The sequence below is a fragment of the Oncorhynchus gorbuscha genome, linkage group LG15 (genome assembly GCF_021184085.1).
Source record: "Oncorhynchus gorbuscha isolate QuinsamMale2020 ecotype Even-year linkage group LG15, OgorEven_v1.0, whole genome shotgun sequence".
NCBI classification, from domain to species: domain Eukaryota; kingdom Metazoa; phylum Chordata; class Actinopteri; order Salmoniformes; family Salmonidae; genus Oncorhynchus; species Oncorhynchus gorbuscha.
The window spans coordinates 69,454,463-69,477,622 of record NC_060187.1 but is presented as its reverse complement, the minus strand read 5'-3'; the positions used below and the strand labels follow the sequence as shown (position 1 = coordinate 69,477,622).

Below are 23,160 nucleotides of genomic sequence, written 5' to 3'. Positions count from 1 at the left end.
TTGGCTGGTTGCCCGCGACTCTCCAACGTGGGCTATGGTGGGGTGTTGAGGAAGGAGATAAGTGAGCTGCTGGTATCCTGGAAGGGTTGAGACATGTGGGGGAGATGGAGGAGCAGTGTGCCTCCCTGCCTACTGAATCTGGTTCTGGGTCCAGCTACAGCCTCATGGAACTTGCCCCCAGCCAGGTGCTCTCCTCTCCTCTACAGCAGTGTCTTAAAGACAACCTCTCCCAGCTCATTCCTGTTTAAGGATAGTGGTTACAGGATGATGACACAGATTTAACACTGCATCAGGTTTGTACAAGGCTGTAAAAACCTCTCCACAGTTCAACGCTGATTTGACTGGTAGCATCATTTTTGCAAGGAGACTATTTACAGATGCAGCAGAGTTATCAATCGAACAGACACACAATCCAGGTCCAATGTCACTTCTACTCATTATGGTAATAGTTAATACATGCAAATGAAAACATTCCGGCAATTTGATTTCTTTGAAGATAGTTTGCATATTGTCTTGGCCATGATGATGGAGCACTTTCCCTCAGCTTCAATTTATGCAAGGCTAGTTAGTTCATTTTTATCAGGTCCCAGTTCATTTCTAGGGCTACTGGAATGAGTTCTCCCCCTCACTACTTAACTCATTAGGATGCAGGTACCATAAGCAGATTTTTCACGCAATTGGTGTTTTTCTTAATTAAGAAACAAATGAATTCTCCCCAGCAAAATAGATGGACACCAGGATAGGGTGCCAGGGGCCAGATGCAGTGCGGCTTAATTAGGAGTCACTCTATTGTCGGAGCTTTTTTTAATGAACCTCCAATCTAAATGGATATCAAAAAACCTTCTAGTAGAAAAAAATACAGGCCATTTAAAAGAATAGGAAAATAAAAGACAATGAAAGACAGACACAGCAGCGGGCTCACACCTACAGTTCAGAGAACACGGTGCACTTATCACCTCTGGATGTGGCCCGTTTAAATGTCTCGATCCCTTACGCTCCTCTCTGCTCTGTTCTGCTGCACAGCCCCTCCAGCTATGTCTAGTACTGTGCCAAGCCTACACAGCAACACTCGTTTCAACTTCTCATCAAAGGTGGCGGTTTCCATTAGCCTGTGGATAGGTATCAACTAACTACTTCTGAAAGAGTTGCAGCTGTCAATTTCCTCTCGTAGTAGAAACGGTTTGGTTGGTGTTGATCATTATCATACTGGAATCATTTTCGATGCAGCAATACAACTTTCCTGTTAGATAGTTCAAGATGTTCCTCTATATATTTGAACATTTACGAGGGATATTAACCATATTGCATTTTGATGTCTCCTGAGATGAAACAACAATTCAACAACAATTCATGAGGCGAAACTCGTTCTAAAGGGAGAACAAAAGAAAAACTTCAGTTCCGTTTTGATGCGCTTTTGAAAGAGAAGAACTTGCGTGAAGCAGAATCATTTAGGTCAGCTTGCTGCTGCTGCCGGTGTTGGGTTGGGTGACTGAAGGCGATAGCATCGGGGCTGCTTTGACTGAAATAAAAACCACAGCATGTCCACATGTTCTGCCAAAGCCATCAGTTCTTCTTCAGACGGCATGGCTTAGAAGCTCCCCGAGGACGGTCCAGTGCCCACTGATACGGGCCCAGGAACCGTCCATCTTGTCCAGGCCAAGTATCCCCGTGCCCAAGGGCTGTGCCATCAATGCCACAACTAGCGCCAGGACTGGATCCAACCCAGGCCCTGCAATCCATTTCAAAGGATTTTTTATGGATCAGGTATGCAGTGTGATTTCCCTTTCCCTTTGTAATGCAGCGTGTCAAAGGTGAGCTTGGCCGACTTTTAAGTCATATAGTCATTTTTTTGCGTTTCATTTGGGTAGAGAACACATAATTGATTTCAGAGTTTCCAAATGTCATGTTGGAAGAGATTAGGTGGAACGAAAAACTGCCCTGAAATCAACTGGCATTTATGGGTGAGTTGATTCAGAAGGTAGGTATCCTCCACTATTGACGCTTTGATCATTAAGAAGGTAGTCATTCATCTGGAGCTTAACAAGTGTTACGAGGGCTTCTCTGACCAATAGAATGGCCAGGGGAATGTGTGTGCTGTGTACTACCTCCTCTGTTACTAGAGGAACACATTCTCACTGGAGGGTGATTCAAGACAACCCCCATTTTAACATTGCATTCTTATTACTTTTATAATGAGTTTAAAATATGTCTAAAAAGCTGTTTACCGCAGCACGCATCCATGCATAGAGTTTACAGAAATTGTGTGGTTTCTATGTTAATTATTTGCATATTAATTCCGGTATAGAGTTCAGACAGTGCAAACTGATCTGTTAAAGGAAGTTACTTCCTCCCCTATTAAAAAGTCATGTTTTAAACACCTCTTACTTATCCTCAAAATTACCATAATCCCTGCGATGCTCACCCATGTGCTTTCTCTCTTTTATGTACAGCATTACTTGTTTATTTATATCTCTGAATGAGATTAGAGAAACAGATTATAGTGCAGAACCATGAATAGCCATCAAAGACTGCTACAGGATAATGTAAGTCTGTCACTGATCTCTGTCTGTCTGTCTGTCTGTCTGTCTGTCTGTCTGTCTGTCTGTCTGTCTGTCTGTCTGTCTGTCTGTCTGTCTGTCTGTCTGTCTGTCTGTCTGTCTGTCTGTCTGTCTGTCTGTCTGTCTGTCTGTCTGTCTGTCTGTCTGTCTGTCTGTCTGTCTGTCTGTCTGTCTGTCTGTCTGTCTGTCTGTCTGTCTGTCTGTCTGTCTGTCTGTCTGTCTGTCTGTCTGTCTGTCTGTCTGTCTGTCTGTCTGTCTGTCTGTCTGTCTGTCTGTCTGTCTGTCTGGGGAGTAACAGAACAATATATGTTGCTCCATCTACTCTACATAGTATGACAGCAATGACACACAATCCTCTGGGACAGACAGACACACCGCAGGTAAACATACCAATGTAATATACGCTAGTACATTACCACGGTCTTGTCCTCTAATGCTGCAACATTATCTTGGATCCCAAGGAGGACGTGCTAGAGAAACCATCAGTTCAATACAATGACATCAGTAACCTAGTTGCATAAGCCTAGTGATACTATACCAAGGCAGGAGCAGTCTGCTTGACAGCTCAAAATAAAATAGGTGGCACGGAAGTATAGATGAATTATATGGATTATTAAAATGAGGTTAATATGTCAACTAACTGTGAACACTGGACATGCCAAATGCATGAGGACGTCAGCTTACTCCACACAAACATTCACTCCAGTGTGACACCTTCTCTTCCCACTGATTTACAAACACACCTTTTGACAACTGAATTGTCACAAGCGTTCTGTCTAACGTTGAAACGAACGTCTCAACTAGGAAGTCATCTGACCAATTACCGTTGTCAGGACGGAGAGGCCTGTCATAGTGATTATTCATGAAGAGTAACAGCACTGACTTTCATGCCAAAAAGTCAATCGAGTTAAAAACACACCAAAGACTAAAACTGACATCAGCCACAGTTTTGAGAAGCAGTGGAAACTAAAAGCTAGTGAGGAGTGAGGCAGATGTTCCTGTGGCTGCATGGATCTTGGGGTGGATGGTTGTTTGGTTGCCTAATTATTTATCCTACTGGCTTTATGGCTCTCATTAATTTCCCCTCTCTTTACCTTCCATTGAAAGTCTGAAGTCAACCTGCATCTGGTGCAGATAACGAGCATGCGGCCGGGGTCTAGGCAGTCCCCTCCCCTCCCCCCACCCACACCTTCACAAGAGAAAAGGAGCGCTCTTTCATAGAGACTCACAGGATAATGGTGTTAGAAATAGGCCACTTTGTGGCGCGCTTAAAAAAATAGCCAGTAGAATTTGTTGAGCTGCATGTTTCTCTTCATTCAGTGGAATCTGCTGTGCCTTCAGAAAGTATTCATACCCCCTGACATATTCCACATTTTGTTGTGTTACAGCCTGACATTCAAAATGGATTAAATACATATTTTTTTCTCACCAATCTGCACACAATACCCCATAATGACAGTCTTTCTAAGTCTCCAAGAGCTTTGCACACCTGGTTTGAACCATATTTGCCCATTTTTTTTATTTTTTTTATTCTTCAAGCTCTGTCAAATTGGTTGTTGATCATTGCTAAACAGCCATTTTTAAGTCTCACCATAGATTTTCAATCTCCCAGTGTCTGGTGGAAAGCAGACTGAAGCAGGTTTTCCTCTAGGATTTTTTATCCTGGAAAACTCCCCGGTCCTTAACGATTACAAGCATACTCATAACATGATGCAGTCACCACTATGATTCAAAATATGGATAGTGGTACTCAGTAATGTGTTGTATTTGACACATTTTTTGTAATATTACATTAGTGCTTTGTTGCAAACAGGATGCATGTTTTGTAATATTTTATATTCTGTACAGGCTTCCTTTTTTCACTCTGTCAATTACGGTATGTTAGTGTTGTGGAGTAACTACAATGTTGTTGATCCATCCCCAGTTTTCTCCACTTTGACATTGTGGCACATTGTCTGTAGACCACTGACCTCTCAATTTTATCCATTTAAAATTCAGGCTGTAGGCCAGGGTGCGAATACTTTCAGAAGGCACTGTGTGGCAAGCTTACTCTATCACACTGCAAAGACATTGTAACAGAAAAATAAAGTTGGAGAGAGGGAGAGAGGTAGAGAGATAGGGTGAGATGGAGAGTCATGGACATCATTGAACAACTCAGCAGTCACTGATTTCTATTTTAGTGCGATCACACACACACACAAACACATTTTAAATAAAACATTTTTTAAAGAGGCTGCTGTCAGAGAATTTGGGAAGATGGCTGTCTCCCAAACCTGTGGTGTGGTACTAAGATCACACCCCAGCAGGGATAGGGAGGTCTGGGACAGCAGGGCTGTAATAGGGGCATCTGTCCTTCCCTTCTGTCCCCAATCTGGTGCCCCGCTCTGCTCCTCTCTGCTCTGCTCCACCAGACTCACCTTAGGCCAACACAGACAACAATCCTGACCTGCATGTTATTCATTTACAAACCACTAACTAAACGACCAATTGGAGCTGTTCTTCCAGCCGAGGAGCCAAGAAGCAGAGTGAATTGATAGAGATGCTTTCACCGCCCGATCGGTCACACTTTCAAACCAGCAGAGACACAGTGGGAAAGAATTGGTGAAAAGCAAATACAGTACAGTCAGGGAGTAGGACTTCAAAAGGGAGTTAGACGGCACAGACTACATAGACAGTAGAACGCTGCATAATACACAACACAGAAAATGTTTAAAGAACTCTGGGTGATTGCTTTCAAGTTTGTCTTTACAGGGGAAGCAAGGCCATTCATTTCTCTATTTTGCAATGCAAAGGAAAATAAATATTGCAGTCTTTGATGGCTCATGAATTTGTACAGTTCTCAGCGTATCAGGCAGACATTTTCTTTCTTGTGTTTTTCACTCCATATGTTAGGCCTTGGGCCGACTGACGGAGATATCTGTCAGACGTGGAAAACTCCCAAACAGCCAAAAAAAATCCAAGACGTAGGCTACATTTGCATTCACTTCAACGAATGTTTCACGTTATTGTGCACTGTTGCATGAGGCTCGTCAACTGTCTTTTTATCTTCTCTATAAATATATACAATAGCCAGTCAAATGTATATTAATATTACTAATGAATTTAATTGAAAATAAATATTTTCACAATAGATATGTCTCCTTCCACTGCCCTGGTTCTGTCCCTCAGTCCTGGGGCCACTGTCAGAGCCAAGAGGTCATGAGTCTGGCCAGTCAAGATAATACACACACACACACGCACACACACACGCACGCACACACGCACACACACACACACACACACACACACACACACACACACACACACACACACACACACACACACACACACACACACACACACACACACACACACACACACACACCCTGATGAGATAATCTGAGAGAAGAGGGATGCATCGTCTCTCTCACTGGCTGACTGACGGACGGCAGACAACAAGCTGGAGGTAGAACCGTAAACACTACCATCCCTATCCTTACAGGTCACCTGGATGCTCCTCTGCTAATAGATGCAGACACTATTGGGACAAATTCATTGATTCCCATGGGGTTAATTAAGAGAATAATTTGTCACAAATAGGACTGAAGCTATTGGATATATTACATTGGATAATATAAAAGGACTAATGTAATATTGCCACCTATGGCCTAGGTTTTGCTGATCAAAGCAGTGGAAAGAATAAGATGCTGTTCATCTTCAGTACAGTACATATTAGTGTCGTCCCCTTCTGGGATCTGGGTGTATCATACAATACAGGAAGTCCTATTTGATTGATCAGAGAGCACAAATAGTTATTCACCCTTTTTACTATAGTATAAGGTCTGGAGATGCAGGCAGGTTATTACTGAGTTGGTCAATATACATCACTTCCCCAAAGGATTACACTTGTTATCTGAAATGATATTCCATAAAGTATGACCCCAGAAATACCAGTGGAGTCGAGTGCATTTTGATCTGACTTATACAAAAAAATAAACACTTTATTGGAATTAAGATCACAGTCAAGATTACCTCAGGAAACAGCAGTGAGATTTCTGTTTCTACTCCCCTCCTTCCACATCCTGCACGTTAGTCTTTCACTCTTGGGAGCCGCTGTGTGTGTGTGTATCACTATGATGTGTGAAAGCTGTTGAGGATGGCTATACATTTCAGAGAGACGCCCCATTGCATTCTCTCAGTATGTTTCTGGAACGGCACCCCCACCCCACCCCACACACACACACACACACACACACACACACACACACACACACACACACACACACACACACACACACACACACACACACACACACACACACACACACACACACACACACACACACACACACACACACACACACACACACACACACACAAACGGTATTAGTTGTACACAGGCAGGAGACAGAGTCACAGTGATATGGACAGTGGACAGAGAACAGTTACTGTACACACACTGCTGTTACTCCATGGATACAGCCACTGTATTCTCTTCCAACCTCCAGCTGATCTTTACTCAACAGTGCTCTGTCTGCATAGTTAAAGCACCCTCTTGGGAGTCTCCCCGAAGTAGTTTGCTGCCTCCATAAATATATTTGTTTACCTTGCAAGTTGCTCTTGCAAACTGCTTCCAGCGAATACTTATTCTATTGAATTCTAGCTTTTCCACTCAGGGGAATTTACATAGTGACTAAGCTGAGTGGGGTTAGACAGACAGACAGACAGACAGACAGACAGACAGACAGACAGACAGACAGACAGACAGACAGACAGACAGACAGACAGACAGACAGACAGACAGACAGACAGACAGACAGACAGACAGACAGACAGACAGACAGACAGACAGACAGACAGACAGACAGACAGACAGACAGACAGACAGACAGACAGACAGACAGACAGACAGACAGACAGACAGACAGACAGACAGACAGACAGACAGACAGACAGACAGACAGACAGACAGAAAGAAAGAAAGAAAGAAAGAAAGAAAGAAAGAAAGAAAGAAAGAAAGAAAGAAAGAAAGAAAGAAAGAAAGAAAGAAAGAAAGAAAGAAAGAATTTGGACATGTGATCTGATGATGATGAGTGTTGGGTGTATGCTATCACACAGACACTGTAAGTACATTCTAATTAGCTGATGTATGCAGGACACTGTCCATATTGGAGGGGTATCAAAAAGCAATCAACGCTCCATCACTGATGAGCAGCCTGTGTGTGTGTGTGTGTGTGTGTGTGTGTGTGTGTGTGTGTGTGTGTGTGTGTGTGTGTGTGTGTGTGTGTGTGTGTGTGTGTGTGTGTGTGTGTGTGTGTGTGTGTGTGTGTGTGTGTGTGTGTGTATGGATGGAAAGATGTGCTGCTGCTGCTAGTGGTGGTGGTGCTGGACTCAGAGGCGAGACGGCTCTCACAAACCTCCATAATGCCATGCAATCACAAGACATTATGCACAGATCTGAACTCCAAAGCCACAGGATGAAAAAAAATCAAGGGAACATTTTGAGTTGAGTTCCTCATTCAAAAAAGAACTGATTATGATGAGCTCTTTTCTCTCCACTTCTTTTTTTCATGCAGATGTTGAGAGTGAGAAGTGTTGAGAGTGACTCTCCAATGTTAAAATATGGGCAAGAAACCCACAATCAGCCAGAGAGTGAGTCATCAGATAATCACCATAATAGAATAGAGACGAAACACAGATTCAACAGTTTGGAGAATTATTTGTGTACTGGACCCTTAATGGATAAAAACAACTTCAAAATCAAATCAACTACAAATCTTGAGATAAACAAATTACACAGAAAATATCTGTTTTGATGCATTTATGATGAACACCAGTCTGACACCAGAGACTAATCAACAACTCTGTGGTTCAACATTACTACTCATGTTTAAACCACTAACATCCCAACCACCCATTATCAGGGTAGTTATCCACCCCTCACCTAAATACAACCTATACATTCCTTATGACCAAGAGTTGTGGCCCCAGGCTCTAAGCAGAGGCCAGGCATGGGCAGTGACACACACAAAGAGCATCCGTTAGCTAGCGACGTACCGAAAGGGACTCTGTATCAAAATCTTATCTTCAAAGGACTGGGCATGGGCTCAGGGGAGCAGTGGCACCGCCTCCACACAGGCAGGCAGGCAGGCATGCACAGAGGGGGGATTTGGACCTGCAAGCAGGAACCAGGCAGAGATCTCTCGGCCAGCGCTCAGAGCCCCAGACCTCCTCCAACACGCCCGCGGGGGGGAGGGGGGACGACAGGCAGGGTTCCTGCACATGCGGCACGACATCAGTGAGCTGATCCCCAACCATCAATTGCCTGGCCATTTGCTTCCTGGCCCCGGCCACGGCTGGCGGTTGGGATCTGAACTCAACTTAGACACAGAGTTTCTGCATTTCACAGATGGCTGTGAGAGGCTTTGCGTTGAGGGGGGGGAGAGCGGGGTAGTGGGGTCCGTCGCCTGGACCCAGAGCGGGGCAGATTTCACACCGTGGTAGAGCAGCGCTAAAGCAGGCCGATGTTAATCCACTCACTGAGGGGAAGGCCTGGGGCGATTCCACTGCCCGGCCGCCGTCTCCCCCCACAAAGCCATAAATGGTGCATTATACAACTGGGCCTCAGACATACTGCTGATACGCTGATAGGTGGCAGACAAAGACCAAAGCAACCACAGGAACTGGAGCTGTAGAGGAGCACCATGCAGGTACAGTATGAACACACTCTCTCTCCCTCTCCCACATACTGTAGAGCTACTGTAGGTAGCCGATACAATACCTGCTTAGGGGAGGCTTCTGTTCTGTTATTATTCATCACTGATGTTTTCAACGTCTTGGTTCAGGCTCAAGACAGAGCTGGACACTCTATGCTCTACAGTACAATACAAAAACTAGTGTTGAATCACAGTGAATACACAACTAAAGTTACCAGAAGTGTTGTAGAGTGTTTGAACTTGTGAAAAGCAATCACGGGAATGAAAGGAGAGTGAAACATATAAACCTGGGGGATTGAAATAAATGACTGGGGAGAAATAAGGGAAAACGATAAGACAGCTGCAGCTAAAGCCCCAGAATGAGATGTTTTACATGAAACCAAGAACTGCATTTCAGATAAAACCAGCCACCCTGTTTAGACATCACTTGCAGGGACATTGGAAAGATATGAGTTGAACTAAAATGTATCTGGGCAAAATGCTACAAATAACACAACAACTTCAGTATATTGGTCTTCACTCAAATAACAACATTGCCTGACAAACATCTTTGATAAATAAAGTTCATTACTTTTTCACTGTGTATAATGGGGTTTTTATCATCACGCCAAGCATTGCTGAAGGTTTGAAGCATTGTAACGGGACACCATAGGTCAAACACATAGGATATAATTATTATGTTAATTACAAATCCCTTTTATTCTCCTGGAGGAGTCTTTGACAAGAAGGTTGTCATTTCAACCACTTCAAACAAACAGTGGTTGCTTTCCCTAATGATGTCTGGATGGACGGTTTCCATTGGCTGAACATCTCTTTGGGCTAATCCATGTTTTGTCAGGTTAGTGGTTGTAGTCAATAGAGGAGGAATGGTTTTTCAATGGAAGATGATTAAAAGAACTGATTCATAATAGTGCAGTTTGACTGCTGTTATCATAGCCACTTCATTCCAAGTGAGACCCTGATGTTGAAAGCGTCCCCTAGACAAAGCTAATGGACGATAGAGTCCTGCTAAATGGGGACGGCCCAGCCTGGCTGTCTGAAGAGACAGGTCCTACTGCATCACACACACCACTCACATTACTGAATCACCACCATGCTGCCCTTCATAATCATTTCCATAAGGTTGTGTGTGTGTTGTGTGTGTGTGTGTGTGTGCGTGCGTGCGTGCGTGCGTATGTGTGTGTGTGTGCATGCGTGTGTGCGTGCGTGCGTGCGTGTGTGTGTGTGTCACAATATCACATAAACAGTGGCATCGTTGTGTATAAAAAGTATAGCCATTATCATTTTTAGATGACTTTAGATGTTAGTAAAAAGTTGTACCTAAAATCTGCTGTGACTTCCAGACTCCAAGACCAGCTAACTGGATATAGAGATGACTTTACACTATTCAAAGAGCAGTGGACTAGACAAGACCTTATTAACTTGGAGATCCAGTATCTTACCACATCTCACAAAGAATCTGCACGGAACTTTGTACTGGGAAAGGATTCTCTGTTGGTGGTTTTGGAAGGGATGATGCTGAGGACGATGTAGATGTAGAGGGTTGTGGTGGATTGTGTTTGTTTACAGTACGCATCCAATCATCCAATCATTCAATCATCCAGTCATCAATTGTCACTGTTCATTGTTCACCCCTTTCAGAAACCACAGAGAGAGCTGCTGTAGTTTCCACCTCAAACAACTTCCATGTTCTCACTGGTTAGCTGGTTCCTACTATGGTACCACGTAGCATTATCAGATCCTTCTGACAAGAACAGATTTACCCCAAATGAAAGCTGTTGTTCATCTTATTCAATACTCCAAAGAAAAATTATATTCAAATGACTGAGAAGGAAATGTTACAGTCTAGGGCTAATGCTGACCACAGGGCCAGTGAGCTATATTCTCCAACTATAGTCAGTCATTCATAGCTGTGACGGTATGTTCTGTCTTTTTTCACAAATCATAGCAACATTTCCCTGTTTGTCAAAGCAAGCTGTTGAGAAAGAGAGAGAGAGAGAGAGAGAGAGAGAGAGAGAGAGAGAGAGAGAGAGAGAGGAGAGAAGCCCTTGACCTTTTTATCCTGAAGATTTGCCTAGCTTCCCCTCACTCCAATCTAGAGAGTGAAATCATCTGATCCTAAACTAACTGTCAACTGCTTGTGATGGCGGCAAAGCCAGAGACATCAATCAATCACTTTCTTCTACTTTCTTACCCTGTTTTGCTCGAGCTTTTATCATCTGACCCAGTTGTTATCCTGTTTTGCTCGAGCTTTTATCATCTGACCCAGTTGTTATCCTGTTTCAGAAGCTTAAGAAACTTCATTACGGTCAAATGTGTCTCTTTGGTGAATCCCAGATACATGGTTCACACAGAGAGACCACGGTCTGCTCTGGGCTCTGGGTCCGTGTAGACCAGCATGTTACACCCACTAAACCACCATTTTATCACGGGGATGGACGTTAATACCAGCCTTTTATAGAGACAGAAATCAATAGTTTTCAGTTAGACTAAACTGGGACTCTAAGTATCATGTCTTGAATGAGAGGATGCTTTTAGCATTTAGCCAAGCTATCTGTGGTTTGGTCCTGGGGAATGGCTGATTGGTGGAAACTTGGTTAAAAAAAAACACATCTGTTATAATAAGGCAAATTATTTTGCTCGGCCAAAGCTACTCAGTCACTGTCACCAAACCAGTATTTAGCAATTACCAGATTAGAATTCTTTGAGATGAGATCCACTGCTGCCTGATTCTGAAAGGCAGGTAGGCAGTTCCATCACCATCTCACTTCATAGCTATTTGTTTCACATAGTTCAAACTGCTGGGGACTAATTACAGGACAGGAGAAATAACACTTTACAACCTGTCACTCTTCTCATCACAGCCAATCAGACTCACTTCTTCCTCCAATCTGATTTGCATAATCTCATTTAAAACATAATCGATCAACATCAGCCACTGACAATTGGCATATCATTCCATTATGAATATTTGCATGCATCCAGGCTAATCATATGCAGATATGCCCTCTGATCAGGGGGATGTAAACTGGGCTGTCAACAGCCCTACGCGCTGCCACGCTATGCTGCCACGCTATGCTGCCAGGCTATGCTGCCACGCTATGCTGCCACGCTATGCTGCCAGGCTATGCTGCCATGCTATGCTGCCAGGCTATGCTGCCACGCTATGCTGCCACGCTATGCTGCCACGCTATGCTGCCAGGCTGTGCTGCCACGCTATGCTGCCACGCTATGCTGCCAGGCTATGCTGCCAGGCTATGCTGCCAAGCTATGCTGCCAGGCTATGCTGCCACGCTATGCTGCCAGGCTGTGCTGCCACGCTATGCTGCCAGGCTATGCTGCCACGCTATGCTGCCAGGCTATGCTGCCACGCTATGCTGCCAGGCTGTGCTGCCACGCTATGCTGCCAGGCTATGCTGCCAGGCTATGCTGCCACGCTATGCTGCCAGGCTATGCTGCCACGCTATGCTGCCACGCTATGCTGCCAGGCTATGCTGCCACGCTATGCTGCCGCTGCCACGCTATGCTGCGAATCAAAACATAACCTCTTTAAAGTATTAACATGTTTTGAAGTTTGTTTTATATTTTCAGCACATTTGACATAAATTGTTTATCTATTTACAAAGCTTTGTCATTAGTGATTTTCCAGTGAACCCTTAGCAGTGCTGTGTGTTTTGTGCTGTTGGGCCCAGAGAAATGCTGATGAACAAATTGAACTGAAAGGCTTGCTATTTAATCCACTGTAGCCACCTATCCCTTAACTACGACGCCTGACACGTTTTTATCCTTAATGCCCAAGAAATGCAAAGTTCTATCTTCCCCTGTTCTTGTCCTTCACAGCCTCGGCTAATTCCTGCCAAGAGAGAGACTTAAACGTAACAGCTATTAGGGCTTCATTTTCTGCCGTGTCACCTCATATCTTGGTCAAAAAATTATGTTGACTAAATCACTCCTTTTCAGTCACCTAATATGTCATGAAAATAAAAACAAAGGAAGTTGTTGCTCCTGTGAGGGTGAAATTGTAGACTTTTGTTATTACATCATGTTCACAACTCATTTTTACATTCACAGCTGCTAGGCTGAGTCACTTCCTCTATCCTCAAGAGCCTGGATTCAACCAAACCTGCACTGCAGGAAACTGGCACCCCAGAAAATACATTTGCAGTGATAAACACTGTAACTAATAGCACATTATTAACACAACATTTGACCATTGAAACAACACAGAACTCATTTTGATTGTAATTGAAACATTTTCTCCCCACAAAATATACATGGGAACTGTATTTCTCCACAGTGGGGAAAAGTTTCCAGAGAAATTCTAGAACATTAGAGTCCTTGAACATTCTGCTTTAGAATAGAACAGAGGAAGGCAAGTGTTGATCTTCTAAGCTGTTTAAAAGCCCAAACAGAACCCATAATATCCATATCCATAATATAACATGACGTCAGACGACAGAAATCACTCCGATATTGGGGAGTAACCTCAGAAAAGCCCTTAATTGAGCGACATCTCCAGCCATCACGACAGATAACCGCGCAGCCATCACCAAGGTGAAAGGGAATTTACAAGTTAAATGAAAGAATTCATGACGTGTGGTGGCTCTTTTACTCCCTGGCTGTTTCCCCTCTTGGCAGGGGCCAAATAGAGAATGTTAAATGAGGCAATTGTGTCCTGAAGGCAAAAAGAGAGGGAGGAAAAAGCATGTTCCTGTGTGCTCCTAGCCTGAGGACTATTCTCCTGCTGATGAGGTAGAGACATGGCGTGCATCCCAAATGTATCCCCTATATACTGTAGTACACTATTTTTGAGCAGGGCTCTGGCCAAAAGTAGTGCACTATATAGGGAATAGTGTACCAATTGGGCCATAATCATAGAGGGACCCAGCAGATCCCTACACCACCAGGCCAACTTCCTGTGAGACCAGACCCTGGTCTACCTCCCTGACACATCATGATGATGCGCAGACCCACACATGATTATATTCATATCATATCAACATGCACATGGCAAAGTAACATCCTGGAAAAACTGGCCATATTCATAATATACACAAAGACTTCATCGTAAAAAAACTAGCCTACCGCTATGTTATCTACAATTTATTTAGGAACTGTGCACCATGATAAATGTGGCTGATACAAGGATATACCAAAATCTATCAATTTACTTATTATTCAATATGCCAAATAATATATGTGAATTTTTATGGTGTCGTGATGAAGAGAAGTGTCAGGATGTGTATAGACACTGGTCTGTAAACATTGTATCGTGTGTCTGACTTGACATCCTATATAGTGGGAAGGATGGCATTTCAGACTCAGCCTATGTCTGGAGCAGTAGGAAACGTACTGTCAGACAGCTATACAGACATACTCCGTGTTGACACGCTGACACTGATAATCAAAGCCTTGTTTGGGTCTTAAAAGGACGTACTTGAACAACAGCTGGACTAGAGGCCATAGCTATCCTATAATGGCCTTTGGAGAGTGATCAATATTAAAATCTTAACATCTCTGTTGTGATTAGAATGCAGCCCTCTTCTTTTCTCCCCTCCCCGAAACAACAAGAAAAAAAGCTTAAATCGATGATCTTAGAGTCTAAACTAGATTCCTAAGCAGTTTGCCACTCTCGGCAGCAAGATAAGATAAACTCTCTTTGACCTAAGAGATGAAGTTGCCATGACGATCAGGGAGTCCACTTTCTCTATTGATATTTTGCTGATGTAACAACAAATGGAACCAGATCCGGCTCCTGATAGCTGTGATTAATTAATACACATATTGATCCGTACAAGCTAGAGACAAGGCTATTAACTCAAACGGCTGAAAGTCAATTGTTACCTGGGGCTCAAAAGTCATCACTTGATATCAAATCTAAATAAACTGAGGAACAAACGATAGGATTTGTTGGGGCACCATTACCTATTCTTTTATTTTATTTACAACGGCATGCAAACGAAAAGGGACATACGAGAGAACATGTCCTTTTAATAGAAATTATTTGAAAGGGTCTGAGCCATCTAATCCTAACCCATCTCTGTTTTAGCAGCACTAAAACTGAAAAACACTTTTGTGATCAGATCCTGAAAAACAACAATCCATGTTGAATAATCCATTTTTTTTAACCTTTATTTAACCAGGCAAGTCCGTTAAGAACAAATTCTTATTTTCAATGACGGCCTGGGAACAATGGGTTAACTGCCTGTTCAGGGGCAGAACAACAGATTTGTACCTTGTCAGCTCAGGGGTTTGAACTTGCAACCTTCCGGTTACTAGTCCAACGCTCTAACCACTAGGCTACCCTGTCGCCCCATTGACAACTATGAAGGAGCAGATAATGACTTGCGACAGTGAAGAGTCACTGGGATAATGGTGTTGGAATTACAGGAAATAGGAAGACAAAGAGGAAACAGGAAATGACCTCCACCTTTTGAAACCAGCGACCCAGCGACCAATGCCCACATCTCATTGTGCTGTTCAAGCTGCACTGCAGCACCACTGTAACACACACACTCTCACACTCACTCACACACACACTCAGCAGCCATGCCAACTTCAGCTCAGCCTCCACTTCAGCTGGCAGTTTTTTCAACAAAGGAAACACACATCCATCCACACTCTACATTCCATTTCATAGTTGCTAATGTTATATCAGAAATGTGGCCTATAAAACGGGCGCTTAACGTCAATCTGACATACAATCGCAACAACAATACTTGAAAGTATAAATGTTAAATAAAATAGCCAGAAATCATGTGAAGACTGGAGACAGCATGCTATTTGCATACATTGGTGGTGCAACATCAGTGTTTGAGAAAGAGAGTGAAGGCGAACCGGGATCCATCCGCCAAGACGACGAGAAAGCAACACAACACAAGCTGTTATTGGCAGGGAACAGATGTTTGAGGGAAAGTTGGCATTCAACAACCATTCTTCATATGACAGAAATCTATGAAGAGCACAAGAGAGGCAGCGTGATTGTCAGGCAAATGAAAAAGAAACCCTTAAATACGAGAGGCTGGCATCCGAACACAGATATGATGATTCGCCCCCAAAACATCAGACTGCTTGAGTTGATTTACAAGTTGATTCAGCTGTGACAGAGGTCAAATAGAAGACAGCACTTCTACTAGGCAGATTACCTTTCATGACAGAGAACAAGCCTAAAGTTGACCACAATCCCCAGTCTCACACACACTCACGTATGAACAAACACACACACACTCACACACCCGTATGCATGCATCAGCCAAGCACACACACACACACACACACACACACACACACACACACACACACACACACACACACACACACACACACACACACACACACACACACACACACACACACACACACACACACACACAAAGTAGGCGTAGGCAACCAATTGGTCAAAGAAATAAATGTCACCTGATATGATAAACTGTATGCTGATGTAAGATCAAGTCTTTCTGAGCAGTCAAAAAGATCTACACCCTTAAATAGAATACAGTAGTTATCCTTCTAGAATGAACATATACATCCTCATCACAATGTAGTTTCATTTCTGCACAGTACAAGTTCTGGACCCCACTGAATGGTTTAACAGCAGAGAGGAGCAGTCCTGTATCTGGTAAAGGACTAGTTAACGCTACAACAGGAATTCACGAAGTCACAGGCAGCACCATGTACTGTAGTGAAGACAACTGTTAGGCCAGGGAAGAGTGCTAAGTCAATTTAATAAGCACATCTGACATTGGATGTCTTGTGCACGGCCCTCTCAACACCCTTCCAATAGGATGTCTCCATAAACAACACTGGGGGAAGAGGCTCCCTGCATCATCTCGGCTCATCTACACGCCAACAAACTTTGGGAGCAATTTTACAGAAAAATGACTCTGAGGGGAGGCGTTTTCCATTCAGCTCTGTTCATATCTCTGCCTTCCTATTAAGAATCAAAATGTACCCCTCAGCAGGAGAGGTATGGACACACCACAGCATAGCACTAGGAGCCACAGAGGGGTGAGACGCGGGAGGGAAGGAGGGAGCCTTGAAGGAATTCACATATTCTCCTCTAATCACAATCCGCTGAGCATCAGCCATATTTCCATCATTTCTGTCAAATTTAGCTGATCTGCTTTGGAGCGGCTAGCTGGCAATCTGGGCAATTTATTGGCATATTGGCACGGGGTGATAAGGCTAGAAACAACAGCAGCTAGCAGCTGGCTCACAGAGATGGACTGATAACATTGATATGTGCTCCCATACAAAACACCTCCACTATCTCCCCTTTCTATCAAACTCTTATTACAATAAAAGTGTATGGGTTTTTATCCCTTTCTTGGGAGAGGAAGAGAGAAGAGGAGGGAGGGATACAGGGACGACCCAGAAATATAGAAGAAAAAAATCAGATGTAACGTTTCAGAGGAAAAAAACAAGGGGGAAATACATAATTTATCACAGTATTATCGGGATATCCAGGCAGCCTAATCAAGGAGCACTGAGTGACTATTTTTTGCCTTATCATCCAAAGTGGTGGAAACGGAGAGGGAATTATCAGCCGGCTGCAGATTGCTGGGTTGGAATTTTAATGGTAATAATCGGGTTTCTGATGGTATATCTTCCCTGCTTATCTTTTCCATTATCTGTCCTTATCTCCCCAGTCATCGGAGCAAATTAATGGTGCTCTTTCAGCTTCGCCTTTTTATCACCGCTCAGAGAGCACCCAAGGGGAAGGAATAAGCAAAATATTAAAATACTGCATAAATCACAATTTTAGATAACGGCCCAATGTATGCAGGAGGGGGGGGGGGACTGCGCCCAACAACCTTTTTGTCCTTTAGAATGACTGTCTGCGCTGACTTTCTGTGCATTGCCTGGTTCCTGGTCCTCAGGCCTTTCCCTAGCTCCTAGTTCCTGGTCCTCAGGTCTTTCCCTAGCTCCTAGTTCCTGGTCCTCAGGCCTTTCCCTAGCTCCTAGGTTCTGGTCCTCAGGTCTTTCCCTAGCTCCTAGTTCCTGGTCCTCAGGCCTTTCCCTAGCTCCTAGTTCCTGGTCCTCAGGCCTTTCCCTAGGTCCTAGTTCCTGGTCCTCAGGCCTTTCCCTAGCTCCTAGTTCCTGGTCCTCAGGCCTTTCCCTAGCTCCTAGTTCCTGGTCCTCAGGCCTTTCCCTAGCTCCTAGTTCCTGGTCCTCAGGCCTTTCCCTAGCTCCTAGTTCCTGGTCCTCAGGCCTTTCCCTAGCTCCTAGTTCCTGGTCCTCAGGCCTTTCCCTAGCTCCTAGTTCCTGGTCCTCAGGCCTTTCCCTAGCTCCTAGTTCCTGGTCCTCAGGCCTTTCCCTAGCTCATAGTTCCTGGGGTAGGACACATCGAGGTTTCCTTTGACCTTTCTGTTTCTAACTAATGCTTTAGTTCTTTCAACACTGTATCCTCACTCCTCACCTCTCATTAACAACCTCTTACACATGACATAGTAATTCAGGCACGCCTGGGTCACAGTGGATATGAGGATGCTCACATCAAGGCAGTACTTCTTTGCTTGACAACAAAATTCAGAGGCATCCTCCTTGTGATTGGTTCTTACACAAGTGGGTTTAGCACATCATGCTAGGCTATAGTATACAGGTTTGTGCGCATTCCTCATAGATCAGCAATGCTTTCTCTGCTCAAAATAATCACGAATAGCAACACATGCATACCAATTACACTGTACTTATACCGAGCAGAAAAATAGTTTTTTTTTCTTCGTATTATTATTAAATTACAACAAACATCATTTCAATTGTTTCGGTCTACATCAAAAGCGTCTTAGAGCGTTTGCATTTAATCTATAACCGGTAAGTTCATAATTCAGAACCATGATACCCACTTACATTTGGTAATCAGAACCAATTTTCTAAGTTGTTCTTTGAAAATATATTCATAGGTAGTGAAAAATATATTTCCGACTATCAACTTCTTAACTTGCCTAAAATACTAAAATTACGGAAAATATGTTCAAACTGTAAATGCATAAAACAAGCTGTGACCGTGAGTGACAAGCCTTTGAAGATATTTTAGAAAATAGACATTTGCAGTAATGTATTGCCATTTTGCTGATACTGCAACAACAACAAAAATAATGTTTCTAAATCTTCCTGGAATATATAATTACATTTTGTTGACAGCCATATACAGTGCAATCAATTACTGACTAATCGTAACCACTATTAAGTCAATTCCTCGTGTAAAAACAGAATCATAGTTTACACACACACAGACACACACACTGTATAAATGAAGTATATATTTCTTCCTCGTGCTGTATCCACATTACCAATCACACTATTACTGGAATAACTATTTCAAATATTGAAACAAAAAATATATTTTTGAATTATCTAAAATATCTTGTGAGTGGACAGAACTCGTTATTTTTTCTCATCATGTCTATAAGTCCGACAACAATGAGACATCCCAAAGGAGTCTCTTCCTACCTGCTCTTCAAATAAACCCAAGTCGTAGGACAAGGGATTCCCAGTGAATCAGCCCGACGTAAATGACATGGTCAATATAGAATAACCACATAGACAGTCATACAGCTAAATGACATGGTCAATATAGAATAACCACATAGACAGTCATACAGCTAAATGACATGGTCAATATAGAATAACCACATAGACAGTCATACAGCTAAATGACATGGTCAATATAGAATAACCACATAGACAGTCATACAGCTAAATGACATGGTCAACATAGAATAACCACATAGACAGTCATACAGCTAAATGACATGGTCAATATAGAATAACCACATAGACAGTCATACAGCTAAATGACATGGTCAACATAGAATAACCACATAGACAGTCATACAGCTAAATGAAATGGTCAATATAGAATAACCACATAGACAGTCATACAGCTAAATGACATGGTCAATATAGAATAACCACATAGACAGTCATACAGCTAAATGACATGGTCAACATAGAATAAACCACATAGACAGTCATACAGCTAAATGACATGGTCAACATAGAATAAACCACATAGACAGTCATACAGCTAAATGACATGGTCAATATAGAATAACCACATAGACAGTCATACAGCTAAATGACATGTTCAATATAGAATAACCACATAGACAGTCATACAGCTAAATGACATGGTCAATATAGAATAACCACATAGACAGTCATACAGCTAAATGACATGGTCAATATAGAATAACCACATAGACAGTCATACAGCTAAATGACATGGCCAATATAGAATAACCACATAGACAGTCATACAGCTAAATGACATGGTCAATATAGAATAACCACATAGACAGTCATACAGCTAAATGACATGGCCAATATAGAATAACCACATAGACAGTCATACAGCTAAATGACATGGCCAATATAGAATAACCACATAGGACTGTATTGTACAATAAGTGTATATAGGTGGTTGTTGCAAATGCTCTTCAACACCACAATTCACTACACTGCTTATAACAAGAAAAGTATGATGAATACAATGAATCTTTGCCAATACAAAATGAAAACAGGCACAATAAAAAGTCAGCGTTGTTTTCAAGTCTCTAAAGAGCAGAACTAAAATGCAACGTTGCTATGACCACTGTTAGTATGATACATTTCCACTGGGAAGCCTGCTAGGCCAGCCATTTCAATTCCACATTTGGAATTACATGAACACATTTCACAGCTTGTTTAAAATCACAGGAAATAAAATCCATATAGATCAATTCTGTCTCATGTCACATGGTATTTCACTCAAAGCGTTGGTATTTGAAGTGATTGAAATAACCCTTGAATTATCAGAGATCCAGAGGCACAATGCTTTGTTGAAATGGGGATGAAACTAACAACAAGTACATGTAGTAATATTAAAAACCCTGTCCATTGTATTTGACATGTAAATTTTAGTTATTATATTACCATGAACACTTTTCAGTATTTTTTTAATGTATATAACCTGTCCATTTATAATTGTGTATAACCAATTATATATTTTGACAGTGACACAATCACTACCTACTCTGCAGAATGAATAGGGTTCATGCTATTATTTTAAAAGTTTTAATTAAGGTTTAATTTATTTATACAGTTTGTGTGTGTGTGTGTGTGTGTGTGTGTGTGTGTGTGTGTGTGTGTGTGTGTGTGTGTGTGTGTGTGTGTGTGTGTGTGTGTGTGTGTGTGTGTGTGTGTGTGTGTGTGTGTGTGTGTGTGTGTGTGTGTGTGTGTGTGTGTGTGTGAAGGGGGACATTCCTCATTTGACTTAGGTTATTCAGTATATCTGACATTAGTATTACTACATAATTACTTAAGATATAATACTTTAATTGTTTAATTGGAAACAGAATTCCAAGAAGACAGTTTGCAAAGGATATGCACTCTTTAACTTTAGGTGTTTAATGTCTGTAGATCATATCGGCGCATTATAATAAATCACAAGAATAGAATCCTGATTTGCTTGACATAAATATGTCAAATATTATAAAGTAACCTATCCACTTTTTAGCAAACACCAAGCAAACTCCTATGTCTGTAAAAACATAATTTGAAAAGTCAGAAGATAGAACGCCTTTCTCAGCAATAGCATATGACAGAATATGATTGATCAAAAACATAACTCATTTATCAATGAACGAAACTACATCAACAGTATCAATTAAATCTGGGATTGCCAATTGACATCGGTGCTGAAGTGACTAGTCACTCACTAACCTAATTTAACTTCTCCAACAAGCTTTGGTAGATAACAGGACAGCGAGGCTGTAAAACTTACGTTTAATTTGCCTGGGGTTGCTCTGCTTCCTTCGGGACATGCCTGCTCGGAGCTGGTCAGGAGATCCAGGTGTAGCACTGACTGATCGATAGGTTTTGGTTCATCCAAGCACCGGTAGGGTTTGTGGTGGAAATTGAGAAAGAAAGGGTGACGAATTATGGACACTTTTTTCACAGAGTATGTCGCCCTGTCTCTTTCCTTTCTCTTCCTCTGGTCTGCTCTATTTCTCTCTTGCTCGCTCTCTCTCTCTCTCTCTCTCTCTTTCACTCACTCTTTCTCAATGGCGTTCTCCGAGATGAGGCTGCACTGAGTTGCGATCCGCACGGACTGACTGGGGAGGTGAAAGCGTTTCGCGCTTTTGTTTGAAGATAAGGTTTGTGCCTCCGCGGGTACCGTAGACACCGCTTCTTAAACTTGACTTTTAGCTTGTGCTACCGAAGTAGTGATTTCTTAATTGTTAATTACTAGTGGAATGTCACATTTTGTGGGGTTAGCCAAATAATACTCAACACATTTTGAACCACCAATATTTGGCGCGGGTTTTGGATATGCGTTTGCGTTCTAATTCCCACCATGTCAAACTTGAAAAATGCCCGTTTTAGTTTTTAGATAAAATAATTAGACAATACCACATTAGTATGAATATTTAAGTTATCTGAAGGATATGTATTTTTTTCCATTTATGAAACCCAACTGATAATTTCATAGGCCTAAAGTAAGCATTAACAGCTAGCTGTACAATTTTGCACACTGGACACAGATTCTCACTGCACACACACACACACACACACACACACACACACACACACACACACACACACACACACACACACACACACACACACACACACACACACACACACACACACACACACACACACACACACACACACACACACACACACACACACACACACACACACACACACACACACAGCTTGCCTTGTAATTACCAGATAAACTCGTGAGATCAGGCAGCTTGCGAGTCAACACATGCACCCCTTACATTGTTCTGGACATAATGACACCATAGAAGCCTCAAATCATTTCATTGTAGGAAAAGAGAAGCACATTTCATATTCGTTGAGTTATTACAATTGCATAGTAGACCTACTTTACAATGTAAAATTAGTTGAATTCC

General features: G+C 42.4%; 1 protein-coding gene across 1 annotated transcript in view; it reads right to left on the bottom strand.

Annotated features, from left to right (window-relative positions):
- zfpm2a (zinc finger protein, FOG family member 2a) overlaps positions 1-22,329 on the bottom strand; it is a 187,287-nt gene extending 164,958 nt beyond the window's left edge. Inside the window, exon 1 of the mRNA XM_046302575.1 lies at positions 22,020-22,329. Coding sequence (XP_046158531.1) covers positions 22,020-22,059 — 40 coding nt within the window. The 5' untranslated portion in view covers positions 22,060-22,329. The remainder of the gene's footprint in view (positions 1-22,019) is intronic.
- Positions 22,330-23,160: the final 831 nt, after the last annotated feature.